This window comes from Salmo trutta, chromosome 10, assembly GCF_901001165.1.
Source record: "Salmo trutta chromosome 10, fSalTru1.1, whole genome shotgun sequence".
Taxonomy (NCBI): Eukaryota; Metazoa; Chordata; class Actinopteri; order Salmoniformes; family Salmonidae; genus Salmo; species Salmo trutta.
In genome coordinates this window covers 22,388,810-22,416,389 of record NC_042966.1, presented here as the reverse complement: position 1 = coordinate 22,416,389, position 27,580 = coordinate 22,388,810, and the positions used below count along the sequence as shown (strand labels likewise).

Genomic DNA, 27,580 nt, shown 5'->3' with positions numbered 1-27,580 from the left:
TGTCCATGACAAAAATATATTTCTCCCTCCCAGTCCTTTTCCCACCCAACCTCATCTATATTTGTAGAATGAGTTTCCTGTAAACAATATATATTATATTATTTCTCTTTTAGCCATTACAATTGTACCTGGCTATACTTATTTCCCCACTTACCATAATGATACTCAAGTTTCAGTTTCAGTTAACTTACCATTAAAAAGTACCATGATGATTAAGTGTCCATATAGCTGTACCATAATATTTGCACTGTTAAACATACTGTAGCTGCAACTTTGTAAACCTCCAGTTGTCCTAATATTCCACCCACTAAAACCTCCCCCATCAGACCATCTTCCTGACTCATGACGAACCTTTGCTTCCTAAGGTAAACCATTGGCCGCCAACTGGCGTAGGCCAGATGCAAGTATGGGCAGTCCCATGATAACATAATTCAGTACTGCCACCCTTCACTAACACAGTCAAAGTGCTACTTTGAGTATTATTATATTATTTATTGACTGACTATGGCTTTCCAAATCACCCAACACTGCTATTTGTAAGGTTCATTTTAAGTGAATGTTTATTGCATATCTATGAAGGTGCTTTTTAAGAGAACTTACCAAATAACATGGAAAACAGTCAATAATGACAATAATAGATCCTATTAATAGAAATAATAACAGCACAATGTTATAAATCCACAAGGGTCTTAAGTAAGATATTAATAAGTAGCACCATTGTTGATACAATGCTACTACTGTAGGTTACTAGGTTCTTCTGAATTGTGTAAACCCTGGTGGAACTATGGGTCTTAGTCCAGTAGTGTAAAGCAGGATCTGAACTGTGTAAACCCTGGTGGAACTATGGGTCTTAGTCCAGTAGTGTAAAGCAGGATCTGAACTGTGTAAACCCTGGTGGAACTATGGGTCTTAGTCCAGTAGTGTAAAGCAGGATCTGAACTGTGTAAACCCTGGTGGAACTATGGGTCTTAGTCCAGTAGTGTAAAGCAGGATCTGAACTGTGTAAACCCTGGTGGAACTATGGGTCTTAGTCCAGTAGTGTAAAGCAGGATCTGAACTGTGTAAACCCTGGTGAAACTATGGGTCTTAGTCCAGTAGTGTAAAGCAGGATCTGAACTGTGTAAACCCTGGTGGAACTATGGGTCTTAGTCCAGTAGTGTAAAGCAGGATCTGAACTGTGTAAACCCTGGTGGAACTATGGGTCTTAGTCCAGTAGTGTAAAGAGGATCTGAACTGTGTAAACCCTGGTGGAACTATGGGTCTTAGTCCAGTAGTGTAAAGAGGATCTGAACTGTGTAAACCCTGGTGGAACTATGGGTCTTAGTCCAGTAGTGTAAAGAGGATCTGAACTGTGTAAACCCTGGTGGAACTATGGGTCTTAGTCCAGTAGTGTAAAGCAGGATCTGAACTGTGTAAACCCTGGTGGAACTATGGGTCTTAGTCCAGTAGTGTAAAGAGGATCTGAACTGTGTAAACCCTGGTGGAACTATGGGTCTTAGTCCAGTAGTGTAAAGCAGGATCTGAACTGTGTAAACCCTGGTGGAACTATGGGTCTTAGTCCAGTAGTGTAAAGCAGGATCTGAACTGTGTAAACCCTGGTGGAACTATGGGTCTTAGTCCAGTAGTGTAAAGAGGATCTGAACTGTGTAAACCCTGGTGGAACTATGGGTCTTAGTCCAGTAGTGTAAAGCAGGATCTGAACTGTGTAAACCCTGGTGGAACTATGGGTCTTAGTCCAGTAGTGTAAAGAGGATCTGAACTGTGTAAACCCTGGTGGAACTATGGGTCTTAGTCCAGTAGTGTAAAGCAGGATCTGAACTGTGTAAACCCTGGTGGAACTATGGGTCTTAGTCCAGTAGTGTAAAGCAGGATCTGAACTGTGTAAACCCTGGTGGAACTATGGGTCTTAGTCCAGTAGTGTAAAGAGGATCTGAACTGTGTAAACCCTGGTGGAACTATGGGTCTTAGTCCAGTAGTGTAAAGCAGGATCTGAACTGTGTAAACCCTGGTGGAACTATGGGTCTTAGTCCAGTAGTGTAAAGAGGATCTGAACTGTGTAAACTGTGCTAGAGGATGATGGTCAGTACTTCCTCCAGCTTGGCCAGGCAGGATCCCCAGGGGCTAGCCTAGCACTGGAGACACTCATCAAACTGCAGTTTACAGCGGAAGCTCACTGGAAGCGGAAGTTTAGCTTTGTGTGTGTGTGTGTGTGTGTGTGTGTGTGTGTGTGTGTGTGTGTGTGTGTGTGTGTGTGTGTGTGTGTGTGTGTTCATCATCTCAAATGACAAGGGAAGAATGGCGCCACGAGTTCACAATTCCTCGTTCTTTGCTCCCTCTTCCATCTCTGCTGAATGACTTTCACATGTTCACAGATGCAATATGATTCTCCTGAGCTCTCTGAGTCTGTCTGGAAGTTCATTTACTCTCTGACTGAGCTGGTTTATGGCCTGGACAAGGGCAGCATGTGTGAGTTAGTATTGTCCAACCAACAACATTTTGCACTACGTGTCAATGCACTACATGACCGTGCGCATGTGTGTGCGTGCATCAGGGCTGGGATGAATTCGAATTGAAGGCAGTCAATTCAGGAAGTGATTTTTTAGAAAATGTCAAATTAAAAGTAGCTTCTACTCATCAGTTTACTGAGAAGTCATTGAAAATAAATGTTGTTTTTTCACGGTTTGAATTGACCTCAGCCTTGGCACTACCATTCCAGTGTTTAATTGCTATATTGTAATTACTTCGCCACCATGGCCTATTAATTGCCTTAACTTACCTCATTTGCACTCACTGTATATAGACTTTTGGTTTTCTTTTGTTCTACTGTATTATTGACTGTATGTTTTGTTTATTCCATGTGTAACTCTGTGTTGTTGTATGTGTCGAATTGCTACGTTTTATCTTGGCCAGGTCGCAGTTGCAAATGAGAACTTGTTCTTAACTAGCCTCCCTGGTTAAATAAAGGTGAAATATATATATTTTTTAAATAGAAGTGTGTGATTGCCCCACGCAGCTGCTACGAAGACACATTTTGCCTCGACACAGACAGTGTGTCTGTCTGTCTCTGCCTCCGTCCATTAAGCCAGGCCAAGCAGAGCTGTGTAATCTGAAGGAATGGACTGCCCCTGGCACTCTGACGTTATGACTGTGTCATCATTAACCGCCTGCCCGGAATAGCCAGTTGAAGTGTGTGTGCGTGTGTATTCACAAAGGAGGCCTGGATGGCTGTATGACTGAGGGCTCCACTCAAATGGCACAAATGATGGTCCTTCTATTGCCAAGTTATCCCATTAACCAACCCCCTCCCTGGCCCTCAGAATGCCCTAGGAGAATCATCCCACCACTCTGTAGAGTTGTGCTCCTCTCTGCAGCTTAGCTCTCATGCCTACATTTTCCTTTCTTCTCCTCTCCTCTCATCCTCTGCCGCTCCTCTTCTCTCTCAGGAGATTGTTCCTCTGCTCTCCAGACATAGCTAAACCCATCAGACCCCAGCTGAGAGGAATGGAACAGATCGGTTCCAGACAGTTACTCATCCTAAGCTTGTGTTAAAAAGCCCCTGTATATAGTATGTGTAGCCTAGCTGGTCTAGCAGAGAGTCACTGTTCATACACTTTCCATCCCCTTAGATGTATCTCATTTCTACCACTTGAGAAGGGAAGGAACTGCAAGGCTGCATCGTTATGGTTATTTTCTCTTCCCCCTTGAAACAATATGATGTAGCCTCTTACAGTAAGAAGCACCTGTTGTTTATGTCATATCATCACTGTAAAGCCTTCAAATTCAATTCGGGATCTCCAAGCCAGTTCCACTGCTTTTTTTCATTGTTCCCCTCTAATTAGAGATTGATTTAGACCTGGGACACCAGGTGGGTGCATTTCATTATCAGGTAGAACAGAATAAGTGACCTTAATTCATCAATGAAGTACAAGGGTGGAATGAAAACTCACAGACACTCGCCCAATGTGGAATGAGTTTGAGTAGGGTGTCCAACTAAACTGCCCAGAGTGGGTGAAAACACGCTTTGGTGATGAAATTTCACTTCCTTATGTTATAAAATGCATTTTACGAAGACAAATATGATTCTGAATGTTCTGAATTGTTCAGTGGGGCCTTTCTCTAACATATCATTCAAATTATAACCAAAAAGTCAGATTTGGTAACCTAATACATCCCATAATAAGCACTGTGCTCTGTGGACAGAGCTGTGCCGCTTCTCGCAGTGACTTTTGAGGTTTTTACATGTTGTGGTAATCGGCAAAGTTGTTTCCGCGGGTTTCAAAAAGCTAAATGAACACGCCATGAGCTGAATCAAATGTAAAAGGCTTGAAAATTAAAGCTTGCAGTACCCTCAGTGCTCCGTTGACATTTCAGAGATCCGCTTGTTTTTCAGAGAAATCTTCGAAAAATAACAGGAATTTCGCATTAATATGAAATGCGTATACTAAAATATAAAAATACTACATGTCATGTCTCAAAATCGATATCTATCTTACCTCTATATTGCTTTATGTCCTCCAGATTCGAGAACGAAGATGATGAGTTCAACGGGGAGCCTGTCAGTTTGCCTTAATTCTTACATAGCATCCAGCCTAGCTGACGCAATGCTATTTTCCTGTTTGTGGCCACTTTTCTACCACTTATTTCTCTGGCCTCCGTTGATTTAGTCACTCTAATATTGGCCATCCTACAAGGGTACAAACGGTTTATGATAGAGACATGAGGTTTTGACCATTTGTTTTCTTAGAGTATCTACACAATTAACATGTTATTTGAACCATCGGTCAAAAGATGCGTTTTTGATTGGACACCTTATCACTGAGTGTTAGACAGCCTTGTTCGCTTCTCTGTAGTGAGAGAAGAGAGTGAGGTCAGTTGTGATTTTCACATATTAGCCTGGTGCAGGAAAACCATCCATTACCCAACATAATTAAAACATAATTGGCTGGGCGGCATGTTGAGAGAGAGAGGGAGCTGAAAAATCCCTGTATCTTTTTCTCCCCGCTCACCCCTCTCTCTCACTCTCTTTCTCTCTCTCGTTCTCTCTCTCACTCTTAATCCTTCTCGCTTTTCTCACAAACATTCCTCTCACTCCGTCTCCCTCTCCCCTCTCTCCTCCAAACCTACAGTCAGGTCCTAAAATATTGGCATCGTTGATGAAGATTAGCAAAAATAGATCTCTTTGGCCACACACACCAGTATTGAGTTTGGCGTCAAAATGAGAAAGCATGAGCAGAAAAGAACCCCATACCTACTGTAAAATATGGTGGGGGATCTTTGATGTTATGGGGCTATTTTGCTCCCACTGGTCCTTCGGCCCTGGTAAAGGGATCATGAACTTTACTCAGCACCATGATATTTTAGGCAAAAACCTGGCTGAAACTTGGCTGCAAGTGGATATTCAAACAAGACAATAACCCCAAGCTCACATTAAAATCCACAAATAAATGTTTCATTGACAATAAAAGCAACATTAGGTAGATTTGCGAAAACCAACAATCCTTTAACCAGACAAAGGATTGTTGGTTAAGGGCTTGTAAGTTAGCGTTTCACTATATGGCGCATGTGACAAATAACATTGGATTTGATTTAATGTCAAGGATCTGGAAAGATTCTGTATGGAGGAACGATCTAAAATTCCTCCCAATGTGTTCTCCAATTTCATTAAAAAAATGGTATTCTCGCGAGGCGTATTGAAAACAGGGGTGGCAATAATTTTGACCCATATCTTTTTCTGAGTAATTGTATTAGTATAAAACAATATAATGAAAAAAAACTTTGGAGCATACAATATAGCTCAGTCTTTTTTGCTCATCTTTATCAAGGGTGCCAGTCATTGCAAAACCCACTCATCACAACAACCATCAGCCTGGGATCTCCAGAACACTCTGAACATTCTTCCTTCCCGGTAGCTAATGCCGTCTAGAAGGTAGTGCTGCCTTCCTAGAAATGATTTCCGCCCAGCGATGCCGAGGCAGGGGGGAACATGAATAATGAATGCATACAACACTCAATCCTGCCCACCTGGACATGTATAGTACCCAGAATCCTCCTGTGCTGTTAAGGTTTTGGGGCAGATGAAGCCTGCAGTGGGCACATAAGGGGGGGAGAGGAGTGAGTGAGAGTGAGAGTGAACGAGAGAGTGAGAGTGAGCGTGTGAGAGAGAGAGAGAGAGAAAGAGTGAGTGAAAGAGAGAAAGAGTGAGTGAGAGAGAGTGAGAGAAGATGTGCTACGTGCTCAGAGTGATAATAGAGAATACCAGACCTGATAATTAGCAGTAATTGCTGTAAAGGGAAACATTCGTTTAACTTCTGTATTGTGTAGGCGATGGGTTTATGTGGTTAAGTTATGATTATTATCTTTGCTATGCCAGAAGAACATGCTACTACAAAGTAGTCTTTGCTGTATATAGTTTGATGCAATAAGTATGCATAAGTAGCTGATTCTTCACCTATACCTGTTTATTGTTCATGCATCAACAAGTAAGTACATACATTATAATTTATATTTTATTATGCCAAAAGTAGCAGACTAAACTCCACTCCGTGATGAAGGAAGTTCCTGATGAACTCCACCAATGGAATGGAGCAGAGACCAGGCTTCGTGGACTATAGCTCCGACTACATCGATTCGCCCAATATCAATACTTCAAACAATTTCATTTCTGAAATGCCTACCTTGTACCCATGTTTGGCCTCTTAGTTCTGTGCCTTTCTTTGTTTGTTTGAATCCATACATTTCAGTAAATGCTGTTGCTCTAAAATGGCAACTCAGCGCAAATGCGCATGTGCTAATTGAATCTCGACAAGTAAATAGTCGGTGGTTGTACAGTATTTGATTAACATTTTATTGAAAAGGTATGGATTTCAGCAACAACAAAAAAGGCACGCAACTACAGAGGACAAACGTAGGTACAAGGTTGGCATTTCATAATTAGCATTTTTTAAGTATTGACCTTGGGCTAATCAGTGTAGTCGAAGCTAAATTCCACCAAGCCTGGTCTCTGCTCCACTCAGTTGGAGGAGTTCATCAGGAACTTCCTTCATCACGGAGTGGAGTTTAGTTCACTATGTCAAAAGTAGACTCGTCGGAGTAGAGAAAATAGATTTAGAAGGTAGATTTACGTTTAAACCAGCGTAGAGCCATGGCCCCTGTGTTATTGTACTGTAGGGTTGACAGTAGAACTAGTAGAACTAGGCAGAGAGACACCAAGAGAGGGAGGGAGGGAGGGAGGGAGGGAGGGAGGGAGGGAGGGAGGAAAGTGAAGGCCTGGTCACTTGGTGGGTGTCCATTAAGAACAGATAATAGCTTATAGTTTCACAGATATCACTCTAACAACCTTTTGTCAGTGTAGAACCACTTTCTGAATGCTAGAGTTTCAAAAAAGAGGGATTGAGCCAGTCTATGCAAAAAAGAGCACCAAACAATTTGAGAGGGAAATCTTTTGAGAAGCGTATAGCCTACAACTATGTTTTAGATTAGCTATTGAATTTCGAAAAAGGACCAGTCAAGATAATAAGATGGATTCTGATCATCAAGTGCTTGTTTTGGCAGCAATGCTCTTCAAAATGAATCACCTTCTGAATGAGCTCATGGGACAAAGACCAGAGACCATTCCATTCAACTTAACTTCCAAATGTGGTTTGGGTACATACTGCAGCTAATACAGTCAAGATAAACAACACCACCTTCAGAGACATGGTCGAACCCCCCCCCCCCCCCCCCCCCCCCTCCCAGAGAATTACTACAACCCAAACCTCAGAGGGCAATTCTAATTATAAACAACAATAGCAGTGGGAGTTGTCCTTATCCTGCAATGACAATAGTCAATTCCAATTATGTGAAAAAGGTGATTATGTTATTGTCACAGAAGCAAACTGAACATTTAAGTAGATGCATGGATGCTTGGTGATTGTTGACATCAATCTTGGAGCTATGGACACAAGCATTTTGCTGCACCCGCTATAACATCTGCTACATATGTGTATATATATTTGAAAATCAACCTGATCTTCAGCAAGAAAAAATGTACCTTTGGCATTGTGATAGGTGTTATGGAAGTGTGGATCAATTCATCAATACAGTATAGGAGGTCTAACTAGAACAGCAGCAGTAGCTATTCTACCGTCACTATTCTACATTAACTATTCTACGTTCGCAATTCTACCATCGCAAATCTACCTTTGCTATTCTACCTTAACTACCTTCGCTATTCTACCATCACAAATCTGCCTTTGCTATTTCTACCTTCGCTCGCAATCTGATGTCAAGCCCAATGTTCAATACAATGGAGACTCAGTCACATTTGCTCCGCTGGGCTCTCCTTAAAAAACACTCTTTAGCTCTTGGAGTCCCATGCAGAAAAAGCTAGACTAGAATAGCTTGCAGGACATTATTTCTTTTTAGCATTTCTTATATCAAAAGACTATTCGAAGAGGGATGCAAGCTCTTTTTTGCTGAATGTTAAATACAGCAGCCAGAGAAAGAAGAGTCAGAAAGGTATATGAGTCAGCCTACCGATTATACAAATAGGCCCTATTATATTTCTAAAATAAAATCGAATTCACTAGCCTATACTTGTAACTTTGTAGGCCACATGTGCTGCACCAGAATCGCATGTTCTTTTCTACTTTACCATGGTTTGAACGATGTGCGTAATTCCAGTCCATATAATACAGTATATTTTTATTTAATTTAACGAGGCAAGTCAGTTAAGACACATTCTTATTTACAGTGACGTCCTACCCCGGCCAAACCCTAACCCGGACGATGCTGGGCCAATTGTGCACCGCCCTATGGGACTCCTAATCACGGCCGGTTGTGATACAGCCTGGAATCAAACCAGGGTCTGTAGTGATGCCTCTAGCACTGAGATGCAGTGCCTTAGACCACTGCGCCACAGTACAGTCATACAGTTCACACTCAAAAAGATTAGCCTACTGGAGCTAGTTTAATTTATTTACCCAAGAGAGCATATAGCTAGCTACGTCTGTGGGTTTCATGTTTTTCTGCCGTGCGTAATGTGCAGTAGCCTATATCATATAGGCTATGTATTGGATAACAGCAAAATAATTTGGCCTTTTTTAGGCTTTGGCTCATTAAATGTATTTAATATATGGCTCATCAGGCTCAGGTAGCATCTGGTTTGAATTTTCATGCTGATCAAGGTTCTAATCAAATCCAGACATTTATATGATTTATAATGCTTTTGAATGACACTTCCAGTTTTGGCAGGAAATACCGGGTTACCATAGGAAAAGTGATTTATTCTCGGGGTGGAACATTTGTAAAATACGGGAAAATATTCAACCTTAGCCAGCATCCCCGTGGAACGCTTTCGACACCTTGTAGAGTCCATGCCCTGACGAATTGCGGCTGGGGGTTTGTGCAACTCAATATGAGGAAGGTGTTCCTAATGTTTGGTGTACTCAGTGTATAGATGAAATCAGTACTTTGAGTGTATTATTCCTTATGGGGGAAATTCAATGAAAACCTATGTTTCACACCTTTTATAATTAAAAGCAGTCTTATCTCTTGAAAACTAAATGCCCTGTCAATGAGGATAACCTGGATAAATTGAAGGTTAAATAATGTATTGAACGTAGTTAACTCTGCATCAGAATAGAGTTGAAGCCCAGGTGCTGTAGACTAGAAAGTTTCATCTCCCTAAAAACAGGCTGTAAGAGTATTATTATTATTCCCTTATGATGAAATTAAATAGAAACCTACAATTCAATACAACACTCCTTTTTATTTGAAGGCAGTGGTACAACGAAGTGTTGATTCCACACTTCACTCTGCGACATCATTTATTCATGCGCGTTATTCCTTCAATTGAAATGAAGTGAATACCTGCACCTTCATGTTTCACGCCTTTTATAATGAATGAGTTTTTTATGAGCCCTTCATTCTGCATCCCTGTGGGGTTAGTTAAGTAATATCCTTCAGGTGTTAGAACTAGCACCATAGAGCCCTCCATCTCTCTTTACCAGCCCCACAGTGGAGCCTCATTTCTGGGCCGAGAGACACTCCACACTCTGCCTCTTTACGTCACAGGGTTGGATGTTATTAGCCTTTTTTAAATGCTTAGTTGCGTTCTCAAGCCCAGTTTTTTTTTTAATCAAATACATTTTAATTAAATGGAAGCCCTTTATAATTTCCTGTTGGCTTTGATGATGATGTACTGGAAATGGAATGAGAGAAATGATTATGAATTTCTGAGAAATATTCCAGGCTTCAGTAAGACACTGAAGTGTGCTGTCTTATGTTAGATGGTTTGCTGATGTTGAGGTTTGAAATACACAGGTCTGAAAGCTATAAATAATATGCAGTTATAGATGCCATGACTGAACAGGACAGCATAGACCTGAGCTCTGTCTGTAGGTATATGGAGAGAGAAGAGATGTCATGTATTCTAGTGCTGTTGCTGCTTATAGTGTATCTCCATGTACAGATGTATGATCTTAATTTGAGCCAAATAATCCTGCAGCACCAGGAAATGTGAATTTTTATGTGGATTATAATGAATGGACATTTCTGTAGAAGTTGATACATTTTTCGTTAGGACAAATCAAGTCTCAAATTTCATAATGGAAATTACAAACTTGAGAAGTCTTTTTAAAACTAAAATACACAACAAGTTAGAATTTTCTGCTTTTCAGGAAAATTCTCAGCCATAAAAGAGTGATCAAATTAAGACCCTACATCTGTAGCTACTGTTGCCTCTTTAGGGAGATGGGAGGTGGGTGGCATGATGAGCTGCTATGCCAGTTCACTGTAGTCCCTGGCTGTGATTTGGGGATCTGAAAGGCTGAGGATAGAGATGGAGATTGAGGAAGGCTGTCAGCAGCAGCGCTAGTGAGCGGTAAATCTGCCCCAGATTATGTATAGATGATTGATCCCTCTTTATGGCCTGTTGATGTAGCTGCCTGCCTTGGTATTTACAGGATGTCATTACAACAGGGCCAGGTAGGGGAGGTAGAGGAGGCCTGCTGATGTGGAGTATTGTAGTGAAGGATATTAGGATATGCCTGTCAGTTTATCTACTGTGTGTGTGTGTGTGTGTGTGTGTGTGTGTGTGTGTGTGTGTGCGTGCGTGCGTGTGTAGGATTACAGATCTCATCCTGTATTGCTTTGCAGGTGCAGGATATGTCAGTCCCTTAGCTGTCTCTTGCTGTCATCTTGAAAGCCTCTCGATGACACAATAACACTGACATGCAGTTCTCCTGTGTTCGCCTTGCAGAGGAAAAACACATTTCATGGTGTCTTGCCACACACATTTACCCTCTAATAACTGTTTCAAACAGGGATTTCAAACAGGGATTTCCATGTAGGTCTTTTTTATATAAACGCAGGTCTTTTGAAATGGCTGCAATGTAACTGACTGAATGTTTATTCTAAGGAGTTTGGTGGTTTAATTCAAAGGGAGGGATATTTCCATCTATTACCCCCCAAGCAAGGTCTAAGAATCTGCAATAGCCCCCAGACTAGTAGTTGTTAGTGTTTAACCCATTGTTTAAATAGCTTAGGAAGTAGACACACCAAAGCACTTCCTGGTGTTTTAGAAGGGAGCTGGGTCAAAAGGTAATGCAGAGAGCTGCCCTGTCAGTCTTTTCGTGTTGACTCTCCTGTCATCTCCAGTCTCTGTACTGTGTGAGAGTGAAACAAACATAACCCCGCTGGGCCTTGAGAAAACAGCTGTCTCCAAAGCCACAAGCCAGACTCTTCCTTTCAGCCTCTCTCCCTCTCCATACAGTACCCTCCACAGCCACACATAGCCTCTCTTCAACCAGACTCTTCCTTTCAGCCTCTCTCCCTCTCCATACAGTACCCTCCACAGCCACACATAGCCTCTCTTCAACCAGACTCTTCCTTTCAGCCTCTCTCCCTCTCCATACAGTACCCTCCACAGCCACACATAGCCTCTCTTCAACCAGACTCTTCCTTTCAGCCTCTCTCCCTCTCCATACAGTACCCTCCACAGCCACACATAGCCTCTCTTCAACCAGACTCTTCCTTTCAGCCTCTCTCCCTCTCCATACAGTACCCTCCACAGCCACACATAGCCTCTCTTCAACCAGACTCTTCCTTTCAGCCTCTTCTTCTCTCCACAGCCAGAGCCTTTAACCATTCTCCCTCTCAGCTGTGGGATCTGAGGCATCAGGGGGGGACTGAGGAGCACTGGAGGGTCTTTACTGCTGTTAGAGAGACAGACAGACAGACAGACACACACACACACACACACACACACACACACACACACACACACACACACACACACACACACAGACACAGACACACACACACACACACACACACACACACACACACACACACACACACACACACACACACACTCACACACACACTCACACGCACACACACACAAACACACACACACACACACTCACACTCACACTCACACACACACACACACACACACACACATCTGGACCACTGTGTAGGAGTTGTTAAAAAAGGCCATGGGTGTGTGCTCTGGCTAACAGTCCCTCAGTGGCGTTTTACCTGCCTGGCTGTGTACCTGTCCACACACTGCCTCTCCCTCACATAAACAAGACAGAGCAGACTGGAGCACACTCAAGGCTACAGCCTCCTCCTCCTCCTCTTCTTCTCTTCACTACTCTACTCCTCTCATTCTGACCCAGTCAGTACGTACACACACTGCTCGCTACGCCACCACTGTCTGTCTGAGCACTAAATCAGTATGGGCCACACCAGCCCACGCAGCAGGATACAGTGGTCATGTACACTAGAGAACCTCTCCCATTTCAACTCTGTTTTCAAATGTGGTTGGGGAAAGATACACTTAGAAATGAGGCGTCTCGTTTCCAACGCAACAACATGATTAAGTTTGCACTATATTTTTAGTCATTGCTCTCATAAAAACTATACGCTGCTTTTGTAGATAGACATGTCACCGTCAGCCATTAGGGAAGACCTTTCCAATGACCCTCCCTCAGATGTGTGTTGCCTTTCTCCTGTGATCAGCTCTGAGGTCAGGCCTGGCGCTCCACTGGCCACCTCCTCATCTGTCGGCTCAAAGTCCCTGTGGTCTCTCTACGGTAGTGCTGTGTGTCTGTCCACAGGGGGCGCAATGTCTGTCTGGGCATACAGCTCAACACCTCCCCCTAGAGCTAGAGAGGTTATAGAAATGTATTGTGTAGAACAGATGTGATTCTCTGACATATAGAATAGGGACTTGTATCAGCTCTATGCATGCCATGTTCTATCTGCAGCATTGTGAACATGTAGCCTTACTAAACAGGCCCCAGAAGGACACCATGTTCTATCTGCAGCATTGTGAACATGTAGCCTTACTAAACAGGCCCCAGAAGGACACCATGTTCTGTCTGCAGCATGGTGAACATGTAGCCTTACTAAACAGGCCCCAGAAGGACACCATGTTCTATCTGCTGCATTGTGAACATGTAGCCTTACTAAACAGGCCCCAGAAGGACACCATGTTCTATCTGCAGCATTGTGAACATGTAGCCTTACTAAACAGGCCCCAGAAGGACACCATGTTCTATCTGCAGCATTGTGAACATGTAGCCTTACTAAACAGGCCCCAGAAGGACACCATGTTCTGTCTGCAGCATTGTGAACATGTAGCCTTACTAAACAGGCCTCAGAAGGACACCATGTTCTGTCTACAGCATTGTGAACATGTAGCCTTACTAAACAGGCCCCAGAAGGACACCATGTTCTGTCTACAGCATTGTGAACATGTAGCCTTACTAAACAGGCCCCAGAAGGACACCATGTTCTATCTGCAGCATTGTGAACATGTAGCCTTACTAAACAGGCCCCAGAAGGACATCATGTGTCCTGCAGTCAGCTCCTCATCTTGTGTGTCTGTTTGACAGATGATAGATGACACATAGTGGAGTCAGCCTTTACATGCTCCTCTAGGGAGGAGTGATGCCCTTGTCCTTTCACTCTTTAAGTCCTTTACACAGTTGTTCTGCCACATCTCATCTACGGTTTACTGGAGCCCACAGTAAGTATACACTTATGGTTGCCAATATGACTTTGGGACAATGTGACTTCTCTGCCGCTTGTCTGTTCTTTGTTGTTCAGTCAGCGAGAGAGATCAGGTATGAGATGTAGTGTACAGTAATGCCTATGGCTTTCCTGTTGCGTACTGCTACTATTCTCACACTCCAGTGTTTGCAGACAGGCTGCAGACCTATTGGCTGCTGTGGCCCTCCAAGCCGCCATGCTGCCAAGAAGCTGTCTAACCCTGGAGTGTAAACTATGTGTTTATCCCCTGCTTCAGGGTCAAACACAACAGCCTGTGTGTGTGTGTGTGTGTGTGTGTGTGTGTGTGTGTGTGTGTGTGTGTGTGTGTGTGTGTGTGTGTGTGTGTGTGTGTGTGTGTGTGTGTGTGTGTGTGTGTGTGTGTGTGTGTGTGTGTGTGTGTGTGTGTGTATTTTGCTCCAGCTGTACTATATGTAAAGACAGAAAACTCAGCAGCAGAGTGACCAATAAACTTTGATTTGATTTGACAATCCCCTCCTCCCCCCCCTCTCTCTTTCTCCCTCTCTCTTTCTCTTCAGGCCGAGGTGTAATACCATGCTCCAGATGGATAGCTTTATTGGCATTTGAATTAGATGTGTATCATAGTAATTACCCAGCCTTCCTGTCTCTGGGCGAGCCACTCATTGACAAAACCGTGTCAACACCGGATCATCTCTGGCCCCGGAGTAGACAATAAGAGGGGTGGAACACACACTTACACACACACCATGCATGCGCACTCACACACACACACACACATACACACACACGCATGGGCACATACACACAGTGTCAGGGGGGACACAGCAAGACAGGGTCTTACACAGCCACTGGACCATAAGTTCACACAGTGAAAACATGGTGTGTATTCTGTTGTACTGAAATGGAATCTAAGCTTTTGTTCTGTCTCACAATGAAAGGAATGTGTTAGGAATGTATGAGGTATGATTGTGGATTTCCAGGAGCCTGAATGACCTTGAATCATAGGACTGAATGTTTGCCTTAAAGAAAAGGTGTTAAGGGCTAGTAGGCCTACTGTGCTGGTACAGTAACTTGTTTGTACTAATTCCTGAGATGTATTTGATATTCTGTAATGTAGTAAATCTATCAGTTATGATCATAACCAAACACCCTACGTAGACCTAAACACAGTAGCTTTTTCACTGTTGCTATTCTCATCAGGCAAAAACAGTCTGTTTCAATTTAACAGTCCCTGTAGAGTCTTCTTGGAAAGAGAAGATATAATCTGCAGGCTGACTGGCCTTTGAGGATAGAGAGAGAGAGAGAGGGAGGGAGATAGAGGGGGAGAGATAGAGGGAGAGAGAGGTAGAGAGATAGAGGGGGGAGAGAGAGAGAGAGAGAGAGAGAGAGAGAGAGAGAGAAAGAGAGAGAGAGAACTGAGTAAAGAAGGGAGGAAGGAGGGGAAAGGAAGCGTTAGTAGAGAGTTAGGAATGTGTTGTGGAGTGTTCCAGGGTTCCTGGTGAGTTATTTAATGGTTGGTGCATATGTTAGCCTCACAGCTGGGGAGAAACAATCACACACAGCTGAGGGCTGCAGAGAGAGAGAGAGGGGATGAGGTATGAGGGGGGGAGAGTGTGTGAGGAAGAAAGGGAGAATAGTGAGAGACAAAGAGAAGTGCTCGAGGGAGGAAGAAAGAGAGAGGGACGGTGAGAAAGAGTGATGAGGAAGAGAGAGAGCAGAGCACATTGCCTTGCCAAGATAAGAATCTGTTTCCAATCCTCCTCTCCTCTGCTCACTACCTCTCCTCAGCTGATGAGATACGGCCTGCAGAGTAGGTATGGATGTGGAAGAGGCTGCAGACCCATTTCTCCTGAAACTACTTTCTCTGTATTGTGTTTTGTTCTTCTAAAGCTTATGTAAACAACAGAGGCATGTATGAGGCATGTCATTGATTTTACAGTGATGGAAAAGTCCCATCTCAGTACATTCCTTCTATTAGTCAGCAAAATACCCTGATTACACTTAGATGTTGTATGTCTTGTGGTATGTTTTTTCCGTGAGTCCCTGAGTTCATGAACTGCAATTCAACTTGCTATCATGTCTGTTCTGAAAAACATAACTTCTGAGTCAGCTTGTTGACAATCTACAGGTACCAAAGTGTCTGTTTGTATTTCGTCACCTTCAATGCCTTTGACTACTTTGCACCTCGGTTGGTCCGGTCTGTTGGGCCCTGTGAGAGGGTTAAGCCTTACAAAGCTGCTTTTATACAGAGTCAGAGCTTTCAGTCAGAATGTGTGTGGAATCCAGGGAGGATCATGGGGCTCCAGAAATAGGTAAAGTACGGTAGTGGATTCTCTAACCTTGAGTCTCTCCAGTCACAAACACGAAGCCACAATACGATCCACACAGCTTCAATTGTGGCTTCACCTCTGTTAGAGCTCCAGAGGGGGTCTTGGTATTGTGGCAGGCAGTGTGTCTTTGTTCCATATAGGACTTGGCTGAAGTTGGCCTCTTGACACTGATCTGAGGTCACCCTTACAGAAAAAACACATGAATTTCATGTGACGTTAATATGGTGACATGTGACAACATGTAAAAGCAACTTGTGATAACATGAAACTACAAATGTGAAAACATGATCTCATCTGAATTTTGTTTTTACAACAGGGATGCAAAATGGCAACTAAAACTACATGAAACTACACGAGACAACATGTGAGCTAGAAATAAAACATCCCAAGAACATCATTGCCCTTTCAGAAAAAACTATTTTTGGAACACTTCACATGTGATTTTCCACATTTGAAATCAAGTGGTTTTAGGGAGGAGAAGCGGATCCTAGATCTGTGCCTAAGGACAAGGTCTACCCAGAGCTTGTTTTCTTGTAAGGGGCTAAGAGAACGATGTTATAACCCCTGACCTCTGCCCTTTCCCCTGCAGGCAGACCCGGGAGCAGGAGACGCCCCCTGACTTCTTCTACTTCTCGGACTTTGAGAGACACAATGCTGAGATCGCTGCCTTTCATCTGGACAGGTAAATCACACACACACCTGTACCTGACACCAAAGAATCCACAGGGTGTGTGTGTGTGTGTGTCAGTGCGTGCATGCACTGTTTTTATCAAGTGCCTGTTTCTATCTCTGTGTGTTTGTATAGGTGTCTCTCTGGCCCCGTTTATACCTGGTACTAACATGCACCCTTGTCCATGTCTTGTCCACATTCTGAATATGCCCATATATCTGGACAGGTGTAGATGATTAAAAGATGCGTTGTGATCTGATTGTGATCAGATCTTCCTGACCACCTCCGGATGTAGTAAGGCACGCATTGTGTCTGGATATCTTACAAGTTTAGACAGATCTGGACAGGGAAATCATCATTATCCCATCGTCTAAAATCATTGTAAGGTGGCACCATTGACTTATGGCATCAATATGTGTCTTAAAATAAATAAAGAATATCTGTCAAAAGATGTGCATACAGGGTAGGACCATTAAATCTGGTCACAATGTGGACCCAGTGGACAGATAAGAGACACATTTTAATACCATGTGTAAAACGCATGTCTGAAAATGTGGGCGCAATCAGTATGTGAACAAGATCAGGAAAAAGGACGCATGTTAGCAGCAGGTATAAACACGCATCATGTCTGTATATCTGAGGAACAGTTTGTTAGCAGGCAGACTTCTGTGTGTTCCTCTATTAAGCTCGAAACATCAGGAGACCCATGAGTCACACTCACTGAGTTGCTGAGCACTGCCTTCCTGTTGTAATGGGCTGCATCCCTGACACCCTATTTCATACATAGTGCACTACTTTTGCCAGAGCCCTATGGTGCACTATGTAGAAAATAGGGTGCCATTTGGGATGTGGCCTATAACAGTAGAAAGGCCATAGGTCTCCGGTCAAAAGTAGTGCACTATTTAGAGAATAGGATGCTTTTTGGGACTCAGGCAGCATACTACCCTGCATCCCACCCTGCAGCCTCTGAAGCTAAGCAGGGTTGGTCCTGGTCGGTCTCTGGATGGTAGACCAGATGCTGCTGGAAGTGGTGTTGGAGTGCCAGTAGGAAGCACTCTTTCCTCTGGTCTAAAAAAACATTATCCCAATGCCCCAGGGCAGTGATTGGGGACATTGCCCTGTGTAGGGTGCTGTCTTTCGGATGGGACGTTAAACGGGTGTCCTGACTCTCTGTGGTCACTAAAGATCCCATGGCACTTATCGTAAGAGTAGGGGTGTTAACCCCTGTGTCCTGGCTAAATCCCCAGTCTGGCCTTCATACCATCAATCACCAAATCATCCCCAGCTTCCAATTGTCTCATTCATTCCCCTTCCTCTCCCCTGTAACTATTTCCCAGGTCGTTACTGTAAATCAGAATGTGTTCTCAGTCAACTTACCTGGTAAAATAAGGGTTAAATAAAACAAATAAAAATAAAGGCACACATCTGATTTAACAATGACTGCTGCCAGCCTAGCTAACCCAATCACCCAGCTCTGTCTGTCTGTCTGTCTGTCTGTCTGTCTGTCTGTCTGTCTGTCTGTCTGTCTGTCTGTCTGTCTGTCTGTCTGTCTGTCTGTCTGTCTGTCTGCCTGTCTGCTTTGGAACTCCACTGGCTTTACAAGGCTTTATGACTCTACCTGCCTGTTGAGAACGCATTAATGATCATAGGAAAATCTCCTGGTTGTAAGAGAGGCAAACAAATGGGTATTACTGTATAATAATACTGCCATGGTTACAATCCGTATTATAATAATACTGCCATGGTTACGCTCTGTATTATAATAATACTGCCATGGTGGTTACAATCCGTATTATAATAATACTGCCATGGTTACAATCCGTATTATAATAATACTGCCATGGTTACGCTCTGTATTATAATAATACTGCCATGATGGTTAATCTCCGTATTATAATAATACTGCCATGATGGTTACACTCCGTATTATAATAATACTGCCATGATGGTTACACTCCGTATTATAATAATACTGCCATGATGGTTACACTGCGTATTATAATAATACTGCCATGATGGTTACACTGCGTATTATAATAATACTGCCATGATGGTTACACTGCGTATTATAATAATACTGCCATGATGGTTACACTGCGTATTATAATAATACTGCCATGATGGTTACACTCTGTATTATAATAATACTGCCATGATGGTTTAGCTCCGTATTATAATAATACTGCCATGATGGTTACACTGCGTATTATAATAATACTGCCATGATGGTTACACTGCGTATTATAATAATACTGCCATGATGGTTACACTCTGTATTATAATAATACTGCCATGATGGTTAATCTCCGTATTATAATAATACTGCCATGATGGTTACACTCCGTATTATAATAATACTGCCATGATGGTTACACTCCGTATTATAATAATACTGCCATGATGGTTACACTGCGTATTATAATAATATTGCCATGATGGTTACACTGCGTATTATAATAATACTGCCATGATGGTTACACTGCGTATTATAATAATACTGCCATGATGGTTACACTCTGTATTATAATAATACTGCCATGATGGTTAATCTCCGTATTATAATAATACTGCCATGATGGTTACACTCCGTATTATAATAATACTGCCATGATGGTTACACTCCGTATTATAATAATACTGCCATGATGGTTACACTGCGTATTATAATAATATTGCCATGATGGTTACACTGCGTATTATAATAATACTGCCATGATGGTTACACTGCGTATTATAATAATACTGCCATGATGGTTACACTGCGTATTATAATAATACTGCCATGATGGTTACACTCTGTATTATAATAATACTGCCATGATGGTTTAGCTCCGTATTATAATAATACTGGCATGATGGTTACACTGCGTATTATAATAATACTGCCATGATGGTTACACTGCGTATTATAATAATACTGCCATGATGGTTACACTCTGTATTATAATAATACTGCCATGATGGTTTAGCTCCGTATTATAATAATACTGCCATGATGGTTACACTGCGTATTATAATAATACTGCCATGATGGTTTAGCTCCGTATTATAATAATACTGCCATGATGGTTACACTGCGTATTATAATAATACTGCCATGATGGTTAATCTCCGTATTATAATAATACTGCCATGATGGTTAATCTCCGTATTATAATAATACTGCCATGATGGTTAATCTCCGTATTATAATAATACTGCCATGATGGTTAATCTCCGTATTATAATAATACTGCCATGATGGTTAATCTCCGTATTATAATAATACTGCCATGATGGTTAATCTCTGTATTATAATAATACTGCCATGATGGTTTAGCTCCGTATTATAATAATACTGCCATGATGGTTACACTGCGTATTATAATAATACTGCCATGATGGTTACACTGTGTGTTATAATAATACTGCCATGAGGGTTTAGCTCCGTATTATAATAATACTGCCATGATGGTTACACTGCGTATTATAATAATACTGCCATGATGGTTAATCTCCGTATTATAATAATACTGCCATGATGGTTAATCTCCGTATTATAATAATACTGCCATGATGGTTAATCTCCGTATTATAATAATACTGCCATGATGGTTAATCTCCGTATTATAATAATACTGCCATGATGGTTAATCTCCGTATTATAATAATACTGCCATGATGGTTAATCTCTGTATTATAATAATAATGTTATGATGGTTTAGCTCCGTATTATAATAATACTGCCATGATGGTTACACTCCGTATTATAATAATACTGCCATGATGGTTAATCTCCGTATTATAATAATACTGCCATGATGGTTAATCTCCGTATTATAATAATACTGCCATGATGGTTACACTCCGTATTATAATAATACTGCCATGATGGTTTAGCTCCGTATTATAATAATACTGCCATGATGGTTTAGCTCCGTATTATAATAATACTGCCATGATGGTTAATCTCCATATTATAATAATACTGCCATGATGGTTTAGCTCCGTATTATAAAAATACTGCCATGATGGTTTAGCTCCGTATTATAATAATACTGCCATGATGGTTACACTCCGTATTATAATAATACTGCCCTGATGGTTAATCTCCGTATTATAATAATACTGCCATGATGGTTAATCTCCATATTATAATAATACTGCCATGATGGTTTAGCTCCGTATTATAATAATACTGCCATGATGGTTTAGCTCCGTATTATAATAATACTGCCATGATGGTTACACTCTGTATTATAATAACACTGCCATGATGGTTACCCTCCGTATTATAATAATACTGCCCTGATGGTTAATCTCCGTATTATAATAATACTGCCATTCAGAGGCAGCTGTCTATCGTTGTCTCTGATTGGGGATCATGTTTAGGCAGCCTTTTCCCACATGTTGTTTGTGGGATCTTATTTTGAGTCAGTGCATGTTGCACCTCTGTCACGATTTGTTGGTTGTTTCTTTTTTCTTGCCGCAGGTCTTTTCACACAGCAAGCCTTTGCTTTGTCTGGCTCTTGTATGTTCAGACACAACAGTTATAGTCTACACAGCTGTGGTGTGAAGATGGTGATGATAATGTACTTGTTATCTCTTAGGCTTTCACATCTGTGGAATTAAATGTTGTCCCTGACACAACCAGGTCCATTCAAGTGGCACTAGAGAAGCACGCTCGCAAGCACGCATGCACACACGCATGCACACACACACAGAGTACATAGAGTATAAAGCTGGATAAAGCTGTGTCTGCCTGGAGGCACAATATCACCATTCAGCAGCAGCAATAGCAGACAGTCTGCCACACATCTGGTACGGCACTAGACCCAGTTGGCACACACACACACACACACACACACACACACACACACACACACACACACTCAGGCATGCATTGTGGGTAAGGGGGAGAGGAAACCAAAGGCATGAAAAGCCGTGCTTCCTTTCTAAATATAAGGCAGGCAGGGACTAGGGTTAGCCAAAAGCAGCCGTTTAGTTTTTCACATTTGGTTTCTGGTCTAAATGAAAGCTTCAGCATTGTCATTGGGTACGGGCTGACTACCGACGCTGAGGCTGCTTTGTCTGCTGTCCCAGGAGGCCACAGCTACACACACACACACATACAGTAATGCACACACACACACACACATACAGTAACGCACACACACACATGCACATACAGTAACGCCCACACACACATGCACACACTTTCCATTTGGGCTTTTAAGCCAGGCTCTACGCTCCATTAATTATCTGATTGGATTAAAAGGGGGAAATGCTGTCTTAAATTTGGTCTCGGCTCCCTTTGAAATTATGTGGGATGGGGGGAAGAGGAGGAGGAGGAGGAAGAAGGGGGAGGGAGGAGGGATAAGAGCAGTGAGTGACGAGGGGGGAAATTGAATCCAGCACTTCTTCCTTGTTTGCATGGCAGATCCCCCATAGGGCTGTGCGGTGCGGTACGGCACAGTAACATCTGACAGCCAGAGGGAAGGAAACATGGCTCACACACACACACACACACACACTTGCATGCACACACAAACCGCACACACACAGTCTCTCTTCTTACACATGCTCTCTGTCACGCTGTGCAACATGACGGGGCAATTTGTATCTTGGAGTGCTTTTGCTCTTTCTCTCCCCCCACTTTATCTTTCTCCCCCTCTCTTTCTCCCTCTCTCGCTCTCTCTTTATCTCTCTCTCTCTATTTCTCTCTCTTTTTCTTTCTCTCTATTTTTCTCTCTCTTTCTCTCTCGCTCTCTCTCTCTTTTTCTTTCTCTCTCTCTCTCTCTCTCTCTGTCTCTGAATGAGTGTGTAGCATGCATAGAGACAGGCATGACAGCACTCAGAAAGACAGAGGGAGGGAGGAGGTTCACATTAGAAGATTCCATCTCCACGTGTCCCTGGAGTGGTCTCATACGCGCTGAGAATACTGTATACGCCGAACACATGCATAGTTCATGCATACACACATTCACGGCACGTACACACACATACACATCTGCGCCAACACACTGAAATATTCTGTGCACATACACACACATACCTGGGCGCACACACAGATGAATCATCCTCAGAGCCACTTGTCCAGCTCTCACGTGTTCTCTAAACACCTGTCTCCCTCCCACATGGCAGTAGAGTAGAATAGAGACATAACATGTAGCAGAACTACACATGGTGTAGAGGAAGACATTAAGACCAAGCATGGTTGATTAGATTATTATCATTGCTGATTTAGACTACAGTTACTGTATTTGAGCTGTTGAAGTGAAATCATTTAGATATTTCTGTGATGGCCGCCCTAGGAAGCGGTGTCACAGCTCCCTCTGGTGGTTAAAAACAAACGACAGTGCACTTTACACGTAGAAGGATAGTAGAAATATGGTACCATAGCATGTGGACCTTAAGTATCATGGCATTCCTCATTGGTTGAATTAGTGAGGGAGTGATTGATCATTTCAGGATCTAAAAAGCCAAATCTAAATATCTTCCTCACTTTGTCCTCTTGCAGAATCCTGGACTTCCGTCGTGTCCCTCCTGTAGCTGGCAGACTGCTGAATATGACTAAAGAGATCAAAGACATGACCAGGGACAAGAAGCTGTGGAAAACCTTCTTCATATCACCAGGTACTAAACCTAGGACAGTAGTCTGAGATTCAAACACAGCCGTCTTGAGCAATGAAGCTGGCGAAGGAAGCTTATGCTGCGTTAAGATCATGTCAGCTGCATTTCAGTTTATGAACAGTAGATGATGCTATTGACCACCAAATTAACAAATCAATATCCCCAACAAATCCGTTCATATAAACTCTCATTTCCCAGCCAACAACATCTGTTTCTATGGGGAGTGTTCGTACTACTGCTCTACGGAGCATGCTCTGTGCGGTAAGCCGGACCAGATCGAGGGTTCCCTGGCTGCCTTCCTCCCAGACCTGGCCTTGGCAAAACGTAAGACCTGGAGAAACCCCTGGAGACGATCCTACCACAAACGCAAGAAAGCAGAGTAAGAAACCAATGCATATGTAGAAAGCATAACATAATAAAATACAAAAATACATTTATTTAAAAGAAAAGCATTTACTTTAAGAGTTTGAAAAGCACTGAGAAGTACAGGTGAAAAGACATGTTACTGTAGTTCCAAGAAAATGCAAGTGGAAAGACGTGTGCAGGGGAAGTGAGAACCCAACAGGTTTCTAATGACGACCTCTCTGTGTCTGTTTCTGTAGGTGGGAGGTGGACCCTGACTACTGTGAAGAGGTGAAACAGACTCCGCCCTATGACAGCGGCACCCGTCTGCTGGACATCATGGACATGACCATCTTTGACTTCCTCATGGGTGAGACCACACCTCCTAAAACACACACACACTCAGAGCACAGCGACATCCCACTGGGCACAGACGTCAGTTCAGCTAACGTGAATTCAACATGAAATCAACCAAAAAGATCATCACGTCATTGGATTTAGGTTAAAAGTTGGGTGAAAGAAGAAATTCCAATACGTTGACGGCTTTTTTCAAATCCGATCAGTTTTCCACGTTGATTTAACGTCATCATATCGAATTTTTGGGTTGAAATTAAAGTGGAAACAGCGTTGATTCAACCAGTTTTTGCCCAGTGAGATGGCTCCGTTATAAAATGGCGTGTCTCCTCAGGCAACATGGATCGTCATCACTATGAGACGTTTGAGAAGTTTGGCAATGAGAGCTTCATAATCCACCTGGACAACGGGAGAGGGTTTGGAAAGCATTCCCATGATGAGGTGTCTATCCTGGTGCCTTTAAGCCAATGTTGCAGGTCAGTAACTTTATCAATCTTTTCCATGAACTGACATTTTTGGTGTATCATTGGCATGTATACATCAAGAGCATTTACTTGTGACTGGTGAACCGCAACACACTTAACCTGACTTTTCACTTATCAGGAGTTGACATAGAGGTTAAAACCCATTTTGGCATGGACATTGCTAAGTATTCAACTGGGTGGGACTTCCTATGGGTTAAGGAAGGATCACATAATTCCATCCAGGTCATCAGGAGGGCTCAGCCAATGAACTATACTCGTGAGCAAACATTCCATAACTGTAGGTGGCAGTAAATAGCCAACCTTGGCTTCATACTTGTTCAAACAACACACTTTAGGTGGCAGTATGCACCCTTTCAGTTTGTTTGCTAACTCATAGAAGTAGTAGAAGAAGAAAATGGACTACTTCAAAATGCCTGTGTGCTCACAGACACCATAATGGGACATACACTGAGTGTACACAACATTAAGAAGACCTTCCTAATATTGAGTTGCAACCCTTGTTCTTGACTCAAACTGATGTGCCTGGCATCTACTACCATACCCCGTTCAAAGACACTTCCATCTTTTGTCTTGCCCATTCACCCTCTGAATGGGAAACATACACAATCCATGTCTCTATTGTCTCAAGGCTTAAAAATCCTTCTTTAACCCGTCTCCTCCCCTGTATTTACACTGATTGAAGTGAATTTAACAGGTGACATCAATAAGGGATCATAGCGTTCACCTGGATTCACCTGGTCAGTCTATGTCTTGGAAAGAGCAGGTGTCCTTAATGTTTTGTACGCTCAGTGTATATAAAGATGAAATCTCTATCATTCTCTATGGGAGTTAATGACTTTATATGAAGTTACAATCATAAAGCGTTAATGAACTTCTTCCATTCCCTCCTGACCCCTCCTGTGTCTCCAGAGTGAAGAAGTCGACCCACCTGCGTCTGCAGCTGCTGGCCAAGGAGGAGTACCAGCTGAGTGGTCTGATGTCTGAGTCTCTGCTGAGGGACAAACTGATCCCCATCCTCATCCAGCCCCACCTGGAGGCTATGGACAGACGCCTACGCCACACACTCAACGTCCTGGCAGACTGCATCGAGAAGGAGGGCTATAGTAATGTTGTGGAGGATGACCTGGCTGGGGAGAGGAAGGGGGCTCAGATGCACACATCACCCAGGGGGAGGTAGCTGGGAGGCCTGGACTGTTCTGGAATGGACCAGACTGGATTGGATCGAACCGTACGGAACTAGAGTCGATCAGACTGGACTGGATTGAACTGGATTGGACTGGACCAGATTAAACCGGACTGAACCGGTTTTGACCACCATCCCTATAGGCCCCTTAAATAACAGTGTAACCTCCCAACCAATCGATCATCTCCCACCACAGCACCACAGATCATGAAAGTCTTGCGTGAGCCGCTTGTCTTGTTCAGGAGACATTTTTGAATTCAGTGAATTCCAAGACTGGTATTATTCCTTCTGCTGTCAACTGAATATTGTGTTTCTACACATTGTTGGGACCTGTCACAGGTGTGCAAACGATATGCGTATCGGAGATCAACTCTGTGTCTTAATGAACAATTTATTGCAAAATGTTTTATAACTTCTGTTGCTCTTTTACATTGTTGTTGATGTGTTTTTTGTATTAATTTCAGAGATATTTCATTGGAGGGTTTACTGCAAAATGTGTCTTCTGCTTTTCATCTTTCAAATGCTTCCTGTCCCGAGAGTATTTATTGTATTTCATATTAATTGGTTGAAATAAATGAGACCCACATCATTTTTCTATCAACAGGACTGGGGGCTCTAGTCAATCTGTATCGCTGAAGCTCCCAAGTGGCGCAGCGGTCTAAGACACTGCATCTCAGAGCTAGAGGCGTCACTACAGACTCTGGTTTGATTCCAGGCTGTATCACAACCGGACGTGATTGGGAGTCCCATAGGGTGGCGCACAATTGGCCCAGTGTCGTCCGGGTTTGGCCAGGGTAGGCTGTCATTGTAAATAAGAATTTGTTCTTAACTTGCATAGTTAAATAATGGTTAAATAAATGCTCTAGAAATATAAAGTTAATGTGCTATTGAGCTGACATCTGCATTGTTTACCATGAATGCAGTTTCCGCTAATGTGGGAACATTGCCTTTAAATTTGAAGCACACTGTAACGCTGAACTTCCACTATACAGATTGAATACAGCCCTGAGTGGTCAGGAGACCAAGAGAGGGAGCGAGAGAGACTCTACAGATGTGCGGTTCTTAGTTGGTCAAGTAGAGGGCAGCTCTAGTGCATGTACAATAGTGGTCTGCAGGTCAGCTGTTTGTTCACCTCCCCCAAATTGCTAATAACCCATCTGCAACCGCCCAACTATGCTGTAGGCTACGGTCAGAGATGGCAGAACGATTTTTTGACAGGGGTGCAGGATTTTTTCAAAATATGTTTCTGCTTATATTTACCGACATTTCGGTAGGCTATTTGTTAGTCAACTTGTCTATAATTAGACTATATACATGCTGCTTTTCTTTTGTCATTATATGTGGACCTAGAAGACTAAAATAAACCCTTGCTCACCAGAATAATTTCATCAATTGATAGAATGAATGCTTCTATCTATGTAGTTGACATCAGTAAACTTTTCTTTGTCGTCGCATTTTCTTTCCCGAAGCAAGGACGTTTAGGGACTGGGGAGAAAATGCATTAACAAAAAATAAACAGCAAAGATTTTCTGTGTAAAATGTCCAAATTATATCTGTTTGACCGGTTGTAAGGAAATAGAAAGCT

The 27,580-nt window shown here is 42.6% G+C and overlaps 1 protein-coding gene across 1 annotated transcript in view; it reads left to right on the top strand.

Annotated features, from left to right (window-relative positions):
• The window catches only part of LOC115201373 (extracellular serine/threonine protein kinase FAM20C), a 66,473-nt gene extending 39,872 nt beyond the window's left edge, over positions 1 to 26,601 (top strand). The window contains exons 4-9 of the mRNA XM_029764945.1: positions 16,939 to 17,031; positions 23,519 to 23,634; positions 23,830 to 24,010; positions 24,234 to 24,343; positions 24,662 to 24,803; positions 25,722 to 26,601. Of these exons, the coding sequence (XP_029620805.1) occupies positions 16,939 to 17,031; positions 23,519 to 23,634; positions 23,830 to 24,010; positions 24,234 to 24,343; positions 24,662 to 24,803; positions 25,722 to 25,989 (910 nt within the window). The 3' untranslated portion in view covers positions 25,990 to 26,601. The remainder of the gene's footprint in view (positions 1 to 16,938; positions 17,032 to 23,518; positions 23,635 to 23,829; positions 24,011 to 24,233; positions 24,344 to 24,661; positions 24,804 to 25,721) is intronic.
• The last annotated feature ends 979 nt before the right edge of the window (positions 26,602 to 27,580 follow it).